Here is a 15,948-nt window from a genome sequence, read left to right on the forward strand (position 1 = left end):
CACTCCGTTAAGACCCGATGTTTGGATGCATTTTTATTTATTGGCCAATATCTCGTTATTGATGAGGTCACTTGATGTTTGGGGGGGTTGCGATAATTGATTCACACAAGGCGGGGGGGGGGGGGGGGGGGGGGGGGTTAGAACTTCCACTGCACGTTGCAAACGGGGGCTGGATGACAGTGCAGGGAGGGGAGACATGCATCATGCAGTTAGAAGACAATATTTAAGATGTGTGACACATACCCCATCGTCCAAAGCCACTGCAAAGGAAATCAACCACAGCGGTACTATAGTACTATTCTTTTTCCGGCGGAGACCTGACCTCCCGAACTAATTTCAGAAACCTCTCAACCATGGTGGTGGAATGGAAGCCCCCTTTGCTGCCCCAGGGAGCAAAGACAGTCAGGTGGGCAACAATATGACATTGTTGATGCTGGCTTATCCCTAAACACAAAAGGAGGTCACACACTCGCAGGATGTTGCATGTGTGATTAAGTATACACACAAGCTAATGAAGCTATTAATAAATGCTAACAGGGTGATGCATGACGGCAATTAGAAGATGGAGGACAAGGTAAAAAGCGTGAGGGAAGGAAATGTTGGCTTGGTTGCTTCTTAATTTATTAATTGGCATGTACAGTATATACAAAGTTAAAAAACGAGCACATTTTGTGTAAAAAAGAAAATGCCTAGCATAATTAAATAGATCTCAAATAAGCAGAAATGTGTCTAGAATAAAAGAGCATAGTATGATAAAAAAGAAGAAGGAAATAATATAAGAGAAACAGAGAGAAAGGAGATCTCCAACCTATTTCGTTGGTTGCGGCGGAGTCTAGCCCTTTTTTAGTCGCTTAAGCTGTCAGCGCTGGTGCTTGGATTCTCCCTGGCCACAGCACTTCCCTTTTAATCACCACCCCTCTCTTCCTCTAGCTCTCCCTCCCTTTCCTCCCCTCTCTCTTCACCCTGCGTCCCCCCCTCCTCGACCACACCCACCATTCTGCTGCTCCATCTTTTTTTTTCCTGGACCAATATTTCATTCTAAAGGCTCCATAATGTCACCTGTCCTTGCGCCCTCTCTCTAGCTTCCTTCCCTTCCTTCCTTCCTTCCTCCCTTCCGTGGCCGGCTCATTTCCCCCGGCTCGCCCACCCTCCCAGGCCTCAGTTTAATCTCTCTCCCTCTCTCCAACTGTCCCTCACTCATGTGTCCGTTTAATCTCACTTGTTCTCCTCTTTATCCTCTTCGATCTTTCCATCTCTTTTTTTCCCCCATGGCACTCCCTGTCTGGGCTTTCTTTCTCAGAGCCTTTAGTATACAGTCTATAGTCATGGGGGAAAGCCCTATTATTGTACATATAGAACGCCGTGAAATGCTGCTTCTCCTCCTTTGACCAATGAATCAGCCTTCAGAACAGCTTGAACAATTTCTGAGTCAGCCGCCACATGGCTAACTCATGGTTATGCATTTGACCTTCACCATGTGCTGCACACACACACACACACACACACACACACACACACACACACACACACACACACACACACACACACACACACACACACACACACACACACACACACACACACACACACACACACACACACCTGTTGTTAAAGTCGAGAGCAGTAGTTCCCAACCTTTGAATCTAGATATAAATTGTCATCCAAACCTTTCGCGGACCAATTCACATGCAAACGGTCAGAAAGGGATAAAATTCACGTGCGGTGGCTTAGCGTAGAGTGACAACGCCTTAATACACAATTATTATTGTGTGAAGGCCATGGCCAGTGGGAATCAGTGGACAGGAATAATCGGCCACTCTGCTTGTGCTCCCAGTGTGCTGTTAAGCAAACAATTGTACACAACACATCAGTGGAAAACGCCCCAATAGAAAACCCATGATGGAATACACAAAGCGACAATAGTTTCTTTATAATAACAAGCCGTAAATCTATATTTATCTAACAAATATCTACAATATGTTGCATTACATTTTCTACCTAATTTCTATTTCCGGGATAAAATCCCACATACCACCAGTGGTACGTGGAACAGAGGTTGAAAAACACTGGTCTAGAGGGTAGGTTCGAAAAGAAAAATAATGGCCTGACTTACACAACAGAGCTAAATTGAATGTTGTGTAATGTCAACTGAGTTTGTGTGTGTTTGCCGTGTTCATCTAAACCTCTTCACAGTTTGTGTCCACGCTAGATTATTCTGGGAACAACCATACAACAGTAATCTGATCAAAAAAATATAAAAAAAATAAAATAACCGTGAATTCCGGTTTGGCTGATGAAATGTATGCACATTTAAAAACACGTGGTTCACTCTGTCCACCACTCAGGACTGCCTCCCTAAAGTCATCACGGTACAGCGAGCCCCTAGAGCCACGCTGGGGAAACATGATGTTCTGCTGTGAGAGAGATCATTGTCTGGGTATGGACACAAGACCAACAGAACACAGTCATGTGAAACACACAGAAACAAACAGACCCACACACACACACACACACACCCAGAGAGAGAGACGGTGCAAGCAAGGTGAGGGTGCGAGAGTCCGGGCGAGGGAGAGACCGAACGAGAGCGAGAGAGATGGAGCAAGGGAGAGAGAGCGAGTGAGAGAGCAAGGGAGAGAGAGAGAGTGCAAACGAGCGAGAGACAAAGAGGGGGCAAGGGAAACAGAGCGAGAGCGCTAGTGTGCAAGCGAGAGATAGATAGGGAGCAGGAGGCAGACCGTGAGCGGGGAATAGGTGCTTACTATTCAGTGACCTAGTTCTGAGGAGCCGTGTTCTTCAGCCATATTTGTTCCCTTCGGTCTAAATTCAAACGGACACGACTGCTTTACAACCCTCAGCCCTTTTTCCAAACCTCGCCGTGCAGCTGTGTCTCGTCTGGCGTACACAACGTAGCCCCCGGCTGACGGGAGGGTGCCAAGCGGGCGGTCACCAGCTGGATTCGAACCCGCGCCACATCCCCCTGACGCGCCAACCCCCAGGCCTTCAGTGGGATGTACACGCGTGACAAGCTGTATCGCAGACCTCCGTGTCCCGTCTGTTACCGCTATTCTGTCCATGGCAAACCCCCCCCCCACCCCCACCTTCTTCCGTTAGTGAAGTGGGTGGAGGGTGATCATGGTTAGGGACGATGGAAATCAGCTAATTTAATTAGCACACAACCAGAAGAGGTTAAATGGATGGCTGTGCGATTGCAAATGAGCATCTTGCCTTAATGGCTTCTTCCGTTCATGTAGGGGGAAACAGGGCAAACTGAAGAGAATAGAGCAGCAAGAGGGTTTTGCAGAGATGTCACCATCGCTTAGGTCAATTGATGACAAGGAATTCATATTAAAAAAAACGGTATACATAAGGCCAAATAGCAGGCTGAAGCTAAATGAATATGACTGCACAATAGAGAATGTGTCTTGTTCAGACACATTGTTCACTACCTCGTTGACGGACAGGAGGCAACGTAAAGGGCTCCCACAGATGAGGGCCTCCCCTCCTATTACGCATCACTGGAGGCCATGCCTCGCCCTCCCAGCCTCACTGCTGTGGCTTTGAGCAGTCCCGGTCCACACGCCTCCTACTGCAGCTACAGTCCATAGTCAGCGGACACAGGAGGGGTACCCGTCGGCCAATACCCAGCTTAGCATGTCCATCGTGGGTCAATAACGACGGGTCACCGTAGCAGCGTAGTTCTTTGCGTTGTCGTTGCGTTTGTATGTCGTTTTATGTGGAGCACAGGAGCACTTGCTTAGGGTTGCTTAGCTGCCAGCTCACGAAGGAATACTGTTGGGCAGCTCACTTAATTTCATTAAAATGATTAAAACAGACAAAAAAAAAAAGGGGGGTTTTGGTTTAAGGTTAAACAAAAGGTGGATGTGCACAACACGTGCTTGAAATAATGAAACACACCTTGAAGAGAATACTCCGGAGGAACTAGACACTGCCGGGCGGCCCCAGGTGTCCACCGAACGCAGGTGTGATTGAAGATCATGACCCTTTAGCAGCAGCTCCTTCTGGCTGCTACCACCAACTCACACTGCCGCCTCCATTTCAGAACTCATCCCCTTGTAAACCGCCATGACCCTCTGAGGAATACCATTGATCCAGCACAAGGCACTTTTTCGGTGTGTGTAGCTGGCTACGTACTCCCAACACAACTGTGTGTGTGCGTGTGTCCATTTCCCAGAGGATCTCATTCCCTTATCTTCTAGCTGCTCTGACTAGTGGCAGGACATCAAGGTCAACCACACAGAGACAGAAAGAGAGAGACCAGGAGGGAGAAACAGAAGAAAGAAAATAAATTGTGTACTGGAGATATCATGAGGCAAAGAGAGATCAAATCCAAACTAAAGAAAATGTACCATTTAAAATGTATGAATGTATGAATAATTAATTCAGTTCATTTTTACACGTTGACATCCACGCAAACTCATCAGTCAAAAGCAGATCGATATGTTTACGGCCCCTTGCTTACGGACCTGGATTCATTTATTATTTCCAACCTTTTCTGCTAATGCAATATTAATTGTTTCCATCAAATCTCCCGCACTGCCTGAATATTTGATGAAGACAACGCTGTTTGGTTAAACTTAAAACTCAGGTTGCTCCGCACACAGGGGGGGATACAAAGATCCTTAGCTTCCATCTAATATGAGGACTCGATTCATCCTAATCTGTCATTTCTGTTTATTGGCAATACATAATTTTGTGGGGGATTTTTATATATTTTGAAATATATAAACATCTGTACAAATCCCACAGTCATGCGTCATTCTTCTTCCTCGGTATGTCGTGAATTGCTTTTGAAAAATATGAAGAAGTCCATAATTTGGACGCTTTGTTGTGGAAGGAGAGCCCTTGACTAGAGTTCCCGCCTTTCAATAACAGCGAGTGTGTGAGTGGGGCCACTCTTCCTGTCGTCCCTTCCTCCCACACGCCCACACGTCTCTCTCTCTGCCACCCTCTCCATAATCACTCGTCCACAACGCATGCATAAGACCACAAGGACATTCTAGCATTGAGTATGGGTGTCAACACCCTCCACGTTGCCACACTGGCTGAGAGTCAGGGATGGTGTCCACGTGTGTGTGGACGATCGCCAACACGTTAATGGTGTCATTTGGTAAAAAAAAGAAGCGATGACTGAAACCGGCACCGCTATAAAAATCGACTCAAGCTGTAAAATACTGAATCACAAAATTGAGCATTGTGCTACGTCCTCATGTAGCCTGGACAGTTAATGCCATTATAAAGACAAACATGGGTATAGCCTTTTTATTCCATTTGCATGGATCAGTATGTGTTATGGATCCATATCTATCGCCATCCTACACTGGCACACATCAGACCACACACATAAAAAACACAAACAGGGGCAACTGCGTTTTTACTAGGCCACTCATCTCCTTGGGTTTTTTCATGTTATTATGCAATAGGGTTTTTTGTTATTTCCCTGCCCTCCACAGTAGTGGATGTCCATAATACCCAGGCCTAACCTAGACTTGACCTTTGCTGTGATTTTGGTTCTCGCTCCAACCAATCAATGGGGAGATGATGGGCTACAAGCCAGACACGCCCCCCCCCCCACCCCGCAGGCAGTGGACAAGCTCCAGTGGAGGAACACACAGGCTCTTCAGGGGGTGATGGTGCTGCGAAATCAGCGCTACGTGCTAATTAGCAGGCGAGTCCATCACACAACTGAAGTGGCGTTGAGAGCTGCGGCGTGCTAATGGCGCTCTGTGGCTACGCTGTCACAAAGGGGAGCAGGGACAGGATTTTTTGGGGGGGTATTTACTTTATGCGAAATCAACAGGCATTTATTAGGCATTTATAAAATAATTAAATAAAAGGACAGTTCAACGCTTGCTCACTCTCACAAATGTAACACTTACGACTTAAGTTTCGATTCATAAACGCCCATCATTTGATGATTTTGAATGACCAAATACGTCCAGAATGCTTAACTGTTTAGATAACTGAGCTCCTGGAAAGCCCTAGTGAACCATATGGGTTAATAGCGCCCTCTGGGGGCTCAAAGAGGGAACAGAACTACTAAATAGTTTGAGCAGTATCCAAATTACAAATGTAACTTAACCGTGCCATAATAGTATAATATACTGTCACTGCAAACAATGATGGTTGTGCCATAATGAGATGTGTGTGTGTGTGTAGGGAAAAGGAAAAAAAGAAGATCAAAGCAAGGGAGACAGAGGGACAGAATGAGAGCGTTCGAGAGGTTCTCCACACAGACTGACCTAACTGGAGGGAGCTCTCGGTGTGGTAATACCCGTCTTCCTGCTTCTTTTTCAACATGGAGCAGAGATCCAGCCGATCAACCCTCTGGTCTCCAAAGAACCTGCATGGGAACATGAGCTCATATTCACACCGACAATAGCAGAAACAATATCTACAACCACCTAAATGAAAACGTCGTCATGGATCAGGTCCTACATCAATAAATGCTAATGCACGTTGACAGACTTTCATTTTATGTCTGAACTCTTGCTAACACTGGCAACATCAAATGGCTCATTTACTGCACCAACCAATGTATTTTGGATAGGTGTGTTTGCTTAGATGTGGAGACTAAGTTAATCTAGTACAGAGATGAGGCTAACTGTAGGTAGGAACAACCACCTACCTGTCCGTATAGCTGGAGAACAAATCAGGATTAACTCTTTTTAGGCCCTGGGAGACATGAAGGAGGACCAAGTAAAAGGAAAAGAAATTAAACTAATCATCAAGTACTGTTACTAACTAGTAATAGTACAATACAAATAAAGTATTATATTACTGTAGAATTAATTATAATTATTATTTGTATAACTATTGTTCAACAAAGAAAGAAAAGAAAACATGCTAGACAAGTATTGCATGTATTAATAATTCTTCTACAACCATCCTCCTGCATCCCATGCAGGGTGTTTTTGTTCTGAGTTCACCACTCCTTTTTGTGGGCAGACACACACACACACACACACACACACACACACACACACACACACACACACACACACACACACACACACACACACACACACACACACACACACACACACTGTCTGACGGGCACCAGACAGGATACAGCGTCATCAGTCGGATAGATTTATTTTTTAAAAGACGCTCAGTCCTTCCCTCCCCCATCACTCCCCCATCCCTCCCCCATCCCTCCCCCGCTCCTTCTCACTAATTCCGGCCTCTCTCCCTCGACTTTGCCCCACACCCCCGACACTCAACCAACTTTTACACTGTTTGTCAACGGTTTCACTGCAGCAAACATCAAATACTTTTAGCTTGTTGTGCGTTTAACCTGAGAGAATAGTTAGTTTGTGTATCTGCGTGTGTGTTTACCTGGGGGAATAGTTTGTTTAGTGTGTGTGTTACCTGAGAGAATAGTTTGTTTAGTGTGTGTTTGTTTACCTGCGAGAATAGTTTGTTGAGTTTGTGTGTGTGTGTGTTTACCTGAAGGAATAGTTTGGGTATAGGTACCTGAGATAATGGTTTGTGTATCTGTGTGTGTGTGTGTGTGTTTACCTGAAGGAATAGTTTGGGTATAGCCTATACCCAAACTATTCCTTCAGGTAAACACACAGGTACCTATGCCGTATAGGTACCTGACGTTTTCGTTTGTTTAGAGAGAGAGCGAGAGCGAGAGCGAGAGAGCGAGAGCGAGAGCGAGTGAGTGAGTGAGAGTGTGACAGTGTGTGTACCTGGGAGCGTAGTTTGGGTGCCTTGGAAAGCTTCATAATAGTTAGGTGGGGTTCAAACCCACGGCACTCTCCCTGGAGGAGACCCTGCTCCTCAAAACACCTCTGCAAAACCTCTGCAACACAAACACAGTATTTGTTTCATTATGTTATCAACCACAAATTTTAGAAAGCTGGCCGGAAAGCTTTTATTTTATCCATAAACTATGAGTCATGTTCCACTTATTTTTTCCTAATGCCAGAGACAGTGGCGAGACAAATTGCAGTGTACAGACAAAATGAAAAAAAGAGACAACATTAGTGTGGGCAGGTTACTATGTATTAAACAACGCAGGCCTTCTCGTTGTGTGCCAGAGTTGATGCTTGTGTTGGCCAAAGTAGAGCACTAAATTGGATGTTAAGTTTCCAATGAAATAGACATTTTATTTTAGAAAGGGATCAGAGCCATCCCCCTTGAACATCCAAGTAACAACAGGAACAGTCAACCAAATCTGCTATTGAATTTAATCTGACTGCACTAGCAGGTGAGTGAAGCTTGAGGAAAACTATATATATATATATATATATATATATATTCTTTTTACTACTGCAGACAAGAGAAAACTCGCTGCAAGGTAATCCTTTGGGGGTATAGCACCGCATCAATGTACGCCCCTCTAAAAGTGATTGTCCCTCTGAAGGGACCCTTTCAAATTTAATATGAGCCCGTCAGTGGCAAACACGAGCACTTTTATAAGGCCTTACACCAACAGGCTGTTATTGCCCCAAAGGAATACACTGCAGCCCATTTTTGAGGATTAAGGCTGGAGCGTTCTCAATCAATACTGGAACAATTTGACAAATTGTTGTTCACATTTTTCCCTTGGGCGCAAAACGACCGTAAGATAGGGTCCAGGTGAAAAAGTCACACACACACACCAACACCCACACACACTAACACAACTGGTGAAGACCAATGCTATTTTTGGACAAGCGACTTGAGCAAACAAAGGTAGGATGCAATCAATAGTGAGGGAGGGGAGTGAGAGGTCAAGAGACGGAGAGAGAAAGAGGGAGATAGCGAGAGAGAGCGAGAGTGAGAGAGAGACAGACATGGAGCAACATAGGGAGAGGGAAAAGGAGATAGTAGTACTGTGATGACGAAGAGGATATTTGTGTCAGGAAGGGGTCATGGAGGGCAGAGGATAGAAGAGAAAGACATCCTGAGTCTGTCTCTACGTGTCTGCCTCCCTGTCTGCCTGTGAATCTGTGCATTCTCCATTTATGTGTCTTCCATTAAGGATATGGAACTATACTTCCACTTAGAAGCACAGATCAATAGGTTATGATGTGTAAACGTATATGGCTCTTACAGGCAAAGCCAGTCACATTAGTTCTTGCTATCGTTTCCACATTCAATCCAAGTAATACCACTTATTAATATTAACAGAAGTGGTGTGTAGGATTTACTGGTAGCAATGACGTTGCAGATGGCAACAAAACAGCATCGAGGGTTGTCAAAAGATGAGGTTCCTTTGATTTATAAGTTGTATTTTGTTTTTTGTCTTGTATTTTGTACAAATAAAAACAAACTGAAAATCAATTGCTGTGTATCCCACTTTATCTAACACGACATAACACACTCCGAGAGATTTAGTCTTAGTGCCATCTTGTGGTGAAAGATAATCCCTGTTTTGACACTGGCTCTTTAACAACGCAAGGAAAGGTCTTCACTCTGTCCGTGCGTCTTTCTTTTTAGGTTTGCACAAAAAGAAGTCCCAGAGTTATCCTTATTTACACACCCTGTTGGTTTAAACTATTGAATCATCTATAGACGCATAGATAAAGGGTTCTCCCTGCTCATTCTCTCTACGTTATATGAGACTAGTGGGCCACCCTGACGCTTTAACGGAAGACGAGCGAGAGCACACACATTCACATTTTAATTGATGTGAAACCTTGAGCACTTCCATTGCATGCAATTTTTTCTATTGAATTAATTGAATCATTGCTTCAATGCGTTATATTTCCATTAAATTAGAGCACGGCACAGAATCTGATGTATGTCAAACCAATATTCTAACCAATCTCCAACTTCTATTTGTCTTTATCACCAACGAAACCAGGATTTGTTGCAATCTTAAGCATTGAAAAAAGGCATGAATTCAACAAAAGTTATTTAATTCATTTGTATAACTAATGTATCCTTGGTGCTGTGAGTGGTATTGAGCTCAGGTGTAGCAGAGTGCTCTGCTATAGAGCGTATACACAATGCCCTTTAATATCAAGGGAGCCCTGCACACATGCACACACACACACACACACACACACGGAAAACATTTGAGACAGTCATACTACACACTCACCGTGAAACACCAGACACAAACATGAAATATAATATAAAACTGAGGGGAGAGAAACAATGCAAATACGATGTGTGACGTGGGGCGTGACTCACCTGCCAGCTTCTCCAGCGTGTCCCTGTGTTGTCCCGGGGCCAGCCCTACAAACACAACCTCCTTTCTGAAGTGACCGACCCCAGAGAAGGGCAGCACCAAGGCCCGCCCCACCAGGAGCTCGGCCAATGAGGGCATGGCCTTATCCAACGCGGTAGCTGCACTGAAAGGGAGAAAATATTATACCAATAAGCAGACAGGCAAACTCTACCTAATCCTCCCTCCCTCTCCTCTCGCATTACATAAGAGAGGATCCGGTGGTCATAAGAACACAATCTTCCTCTTAGTGCAGATTAACGGTGACCGTCAACAGCACTCTCTGAGCGCCCTAGGTCTCACTCATACTGGGGCCCAATCCCATTTCTACCCTTCCCCCTTCCCCCCATCCCCTTACCCCTTCAAAACAAGGGGGAGGGGTAAGGGGAAGGGGTAAGGGGAAGGGATAAGGGGTAGAAATGGGATTGGGCCTGGAAATCCACTGGACGTTACACATCCTGAGAGCACTCCAATAAGTACGCTGACATTGGAATGTGGGAATATTTCAAAGGGTTGTATATTTAACGTCTCAGATTTTCTCAAATATTCTCTCTGCTCTAATACATACATGGTATTCAAGAAGGTAATTGTTTGAGGCATAATTATTTTTGCTTTGTATCGTTTTATTTCCACACTAAAGGCCTTCTTACAATATAATGCATTACCAATTTGTCACTTCAAATCAAGGCAGTAATTTTATAATATTTTTTGTTTTTATAAAAAAAAGACTTCTAGTGGTTACATATATGCAAAACATATGTGTAACCACTACAAGTCTTTAGACCTGTGGACCATCCTGGAATAAATCAGCTCAAATAGGGCCAAGATAATATGATAAATTAAATTGTGTGTTGGGGAGTGATCCATCATCCCGTGGATTGAAGTATTATAGAATATCCGTCTTTACAATTGATTGCACACATTTGCACACCCTCTCAAAAGAGGGGTAAGTGCATATATGCTTGCGTGGGGGTATGTGCGTTCACTTACAGGCTTATTTGCTCTTGACTGGCGAGATGAGTGACCAATAGGGTCATGTGCAAAGTGGGGGCAGGGATCATCGCTTTGACCAATCGGGGCTCCTGTTGAAGCACCGACTCCTGGACCTCAACAACAGCTGCACTGATCTGTAACAGCAGACGTCATCACACTTCAATATGAATGCATGCTCATCACACGTTTCATATCTGAGAGAGCCGGCCTCTTTCCCCTTACTTAGAACCTCCTCGCACCCGGTGTCTCTGCTTGGCTTTCGTATACGAACTTCAACGTCACAAATAAGTCATCAAAACTAATGACATCATAACAATACTATTTTCTGCTGAGTAACCAACATTGTAGAAATTACATGGATACTGTAACGTAGAAAAAAATGGCAACAAAAAAAAAAGGAGCTGCGAGTTTTGTTTAATTCGGATGTACCGTCATAACCATAGAATCAATCCAAAAACAAAGTACTAACTTTTTGCTCGACTCCACCTGAGTGGAGGCAAGCAACAACTACTTTTGGAAGACCAACACTGAAACAAATATCATTCCATGTCTGTGTAAATGGGGATATCGGCCTCCGTCCAGACACTGACCTGAGCGTTGGTGATGGGGATAGAGACAAAGTAGTTTGGGCGCTGGCTCCCTTTCTGCTTCTTCGTCTTCTTCTCCTCTTCGCTGTCCACACGGGCTCCGGAGTCCCCTAGCTTCCTCTTCATCTTCTTCTGGCTCGACTCGGACTCTGTGACTGCAAATGAGAAAAATACAAGCCGGACCCAGTTGAAGAGCTGGAACATGATACAATGAATCTCATGAAGTTGTACGTTTTTTATTTCCATTTTGCTTTGGAAAACGATTAATTAGCATTTATATGGTTTCGCTTACAAATAAGTAGACAGGATAACGCATGAGTCTAGCGATTTTTTCAAGTCTTCAACATGTTGCATGATGCTACATTCAACAGCTTGTGCCTTCGGTACTGCATAAAGCTAAGCAGAGAGCCAAAAATTGCTAGGCACATTGTCAAGTTAAAGTTGTTTGGTCTATCCATTGGAGCCAAGATAAGATGTTGGAAAATGCGGAAAGTTTGTTATTTCTATACAAAATTGGAATGAAAGGATCCAAGGAGGGGATAAACAATTTATACGTACGTCCTTGTTTTGATGCAGCAGAGCCCTCCGAGGCTGGTGAATGATCGATGACGGGGGATTTTTTCTTCAGCATTTTTCTTCTCTCCCTTTTCACCCTTGTCTTCCTCTCCGTTGGGATATCTTTGGCTGCATAGGAAGACATAACAGAAGTCAAAACAGAGAGGTCTAGAAATATACGAAGGCAGGACAAAATCGGACAAAATTGTGTATTAGGGAATAAGATGATGGAGTGGGGGGGAAGCCTGTGGTTGCTCACACAGCGCTGTGTTTAATACTCTAATGATATAAAATAAGGAGTTCCCTTCCCACATGAGGGCACGCAGCTTATGAGCATGTGATGATACTCAAAACACAAGCCTGAGGGTGTGTGTGGTTAATCCTTGCAAATGTTTTCATACCCGTAGACAACAAAATCTGTTTAAAAGAAAATCTTAAAATCTGACAAACGTACACTTACTTATAGGCCTACACAAATGTTTATGCACAGTAAAAAAAAATGACAAGCAGGGGTGCAAAGTTGTTTGACGTTTGTCAAGCATCCCATACATTCTTTGTCATTTGTACTGTACCTATATAGAAGCTATTTGAATAAAAGGTATCACGAAATATTGGCAAGGTGAGGCAGACCAGATCACTCACCAAGCGGTGTGGAGGTGGATTCGTTTTGGACTGGATCCATCGCGCCCGTTGTCACGAATACATCATTTTGACTTCTGTGTCCTACAACATCATCCCCGTCATCACAGGGACCAGTAACATTCTCCATGCCCCCCAGCTACTACAGACAACCATATACATGTGTTCTCCCACCGTCCCAGCCTCTTAATGTCTGTAGGATCTAGGCTACAACCGGCGACGATTACATTTTCATAACGACCTCGGTTTTAACTCGTTAAAACGATCGATTTAAATATACAAATGACTGTCCCGATCATTGCGTGTAACGCTATGCTGCAAATTACAAAAAATGTAACTCTTCCCAAATTTGCTGAAGAAGATCGTACAGGGGAATCGGGGGGATCCCTGGGAAGTGATCACCTGTAGCAAAGTCTCAAAATGTACACTGTCAAGAGAGGAGTAGATTAGGGTTGGAGTAGGGCTCATCGCTGGCTAGCCGACAAGCTGTTGTTTCTTCACTAAATGTATAATGAATAGTTAAATCCGACAATGTCAAGTATAGACAACGCTCGTTGATTTAGCAACGGTTAGATGTTGCGTGACTACTTGCCATTGCAAAAGCATCACATGCACCAGCTACTAGCATGTGCTGAATGTGCTTCTTTCACTTCCGGGAACCGCTACCGTTTGTAAACAACGCAGCCAGGGCCATGCTTTGGGGGAGTTCGGCAAAAAGGGTGTACAGAGCTTGAGCAGGCTTGTACATCGTGACGTCAGATCGCAATGAACGCCTCGACTTTTGGTCGCAGGGGGTGAACTTAATATAACCTTAGAACAATTGGACTAAAAGTTACATTTGTGATTTTGTAGGTTTTCAATCACCGAACAGCGTTGATCAGCAGCTATTGTACGAACCAAGAGCGGGGGGCGGAGGGTAGACTTTCAGAGCTACAATTGTGTTGCTAGTATTTTTTGTACTTTACTTCTGTCACTCTGGTGCCTCTAATTTTTACTACCTTACATCGAAGTCCTTTCTTCATTGCCAGACAGAGTCTCGTGATGAAAAGTAACCTTACATTGTTAGAGTTAAGTAGGCTGGTGAGTTTGGACAATTTGATGGACAGGTCTCAAAAACATTATTGATGCATTGAATTAATCCATTGCCTTTATTTGAAATGCTTCATAGTAAAAATATCTGTGGACTCTTTACATTGCATAGTCACAGAAGCATATTGAACGCTTTGGTAAATCTTTAAGGCTTTATATACTTTATATACATTGCATTGGTTATTGGTACATTGGTCTCTGAACTGAAGGCTTAGTTGTTTTTTGAACGATTTAGCTTGAAGGAATGCAACATGGTGGGGTTCATTAACATATTATTTTCTATCTATGAAGCATTCTTGTAACAGTACCTTATTATACAAATATAATCATTAAAAAGATAAGCCTACCCTTTGATCTAATACAAAAATATGAACCCACCCCATGATGCCATTGTTTCACACAAAACATAATATTCCTGATTGAGGAATAAAATAAAAAAAACATTACTAGCACTGGCAGCACATGGATGAACAATTTCCATCATTTCCTCTTAGAGAGGTTTCTTACACCAGCTCTGGTTCCTTGATCTACCTTACCAGCACTGTGGTCATTACCATCCGTACTATTACGTGTTCTGGCATTACCACCAAAACCTACTTGGTTGCCATGAAAACCAGAAGTGTATGTGTCATTATCACCCCTCAAACTGCTGTGACGTGTAGCGACATTATAAACCATACCTTTTGGGTTGCCTTGGCTTCCACTGGGACGTGTATCCACACTAGGAACCCTACCACCCCGGTTGTCATGACTACCATAACTGCTGCTACTACTAGTGCTTTGGGAGAAGACATTACTACTAGTACCAGTGTTGCATTCATGAGCAATATTGTCATTTCCTGATTGAACCAACGATTCGGAAGCGCTGCTATTATGACTGCAGGGGTCCGACATTGCAATGTCGCTATCGTCGACACATTCACAGATGCTTTTTTCACAGTGTTTCATTAATGTGGTGTGCATTTCATCGAGCGCCTGGTTGTTCATGACGCAGGGCACCAATCCATGCACGGTTTCATGGTAGAAAACGTTGACAACCAACGCAATGTTCCATTTCTTGAGGACTGACCCTGGCTTCTGGATGACTACTTCGTTGGGATTGTATCTGTGATGCATCATCACCAAAATAACAGGTTTGTCAACCAATGACTCTACAAAGAGAAGAAGGGGAGAGGATATTTTAGTGACGGGGCCTGGACAAGCACTACATAACGATAAAAATCACACTGATTGCCAATCATTAGCGGACATGTTGCACTTCAATGTGTCTGAAGGAAAATTAAACCATGGCCATTACCTGGATGTTTATTCATGACACTCTCCAAGTCTGAGTCAATCCGTGACGTGATTGGACAGAACACAATAATGAGCTGGGGGCTGTCTTCTGTCTCTGTAAGAATCACTTTTCCCCTGTTCCTCAATTGTTCCAATATGGTATTTTCGCAGTTTAATGTTTTGCCGCTTACAATAGACTGGAATGTTACAGTATGGAGTTCTGAAAAATAAGCAGGAAATTAAAACTATTTATAGAAAAATAATTAACTTAATTACGGTGTAATTTGTTGTTTTTTTGTATGGTCCGTTCTTCATAGATTTTATGCTGTGGTGCAACAAAATCTCCAGGTCGCCAAAACTTTACATTGATGTTGGTCCTTGTGATTGCTTATATTTGTCTATGTGTACGCAATATTCTGTTGAGTACTTACTTTCAGTCATACTTATCTGCTGTGTTGCAACAGAGGATGAAACCTCTGCTACAGGCTGTGCTTTGTGGGCTCCTAGTGGCTCATCTGGGTCCACGTTGCTGGGATAAGGATCTGGGTCAGTATCTGATCTAAGGTCAAAGCCATCTTTTTGACCGCTCTCTGGAGAGCTTGAAATGGGGACTTCCTTAGCATGCCC

General features: G+C 43.8%; 1 protein-coding gene across 3 annotated transcripts in view; it reads right to left on the reverse strand.

Annotated features, from left to right (window-relative positions):
- Positions 1-13,612, reverse strand: part of akap7 (A-kinase anchoring protein 7) — a 32,294-nt gene extending 18,682 nt beyond the window's left edge. For all 3 annotated transcript variants that reach the window (XM_030346086.1, XM_030346085.1, XM_030346087.1), the window contains exons 1-8: positions 12,961-13,612; positions 12,322-12,447; positions 11,767-11,918; positions 11,174-11,310; positions 10,150-10,310; positions 7,716-7,828; positions 6,647-6,693; positions 6,261-6,361 (exon numbers count right to left, since the gene is read on the reverse strand). In XM_030346086.1, coding sequence (XP_030201946.1) covers positions 6,261-6,361; positions 6,647-6,693; positions 7,716-7,828; positions 10,150-10,310; positions 11,174-11,310; positions 11,767-11,918; positions 12,322-12,447; positions 12,961-13,087 — 964 coding nt within the window. In that variant the 5' untranslated portion in view covers positions 13,088-13,612. The remainder of the gene's footprint in view (positions 1-6,260; positions 6,362-6,646; positions 6,694-7,715; positions 7,829-10,149; positions 10,311-11,173; positions 11,311-11,766; positions 11,919-12,321; positions 12,448-12,960) is intronic.
- Between the last annotated feature and the right edge of the window lie 2,336 nt (positions 13,613-15,948).

This window comes from Gadus morhua, chromosome 21, assembly GCF_902167405.1.
Source record: "Gadus morhua chromosome 21, gadMor3.0, whole genome shotgun sequence".
Lineage (NCBI taxonomy): Eukaryota > Metazoa > Chordata > Actinopteri > Gadiformes > Gadidae > Gadus > Gadus morhua.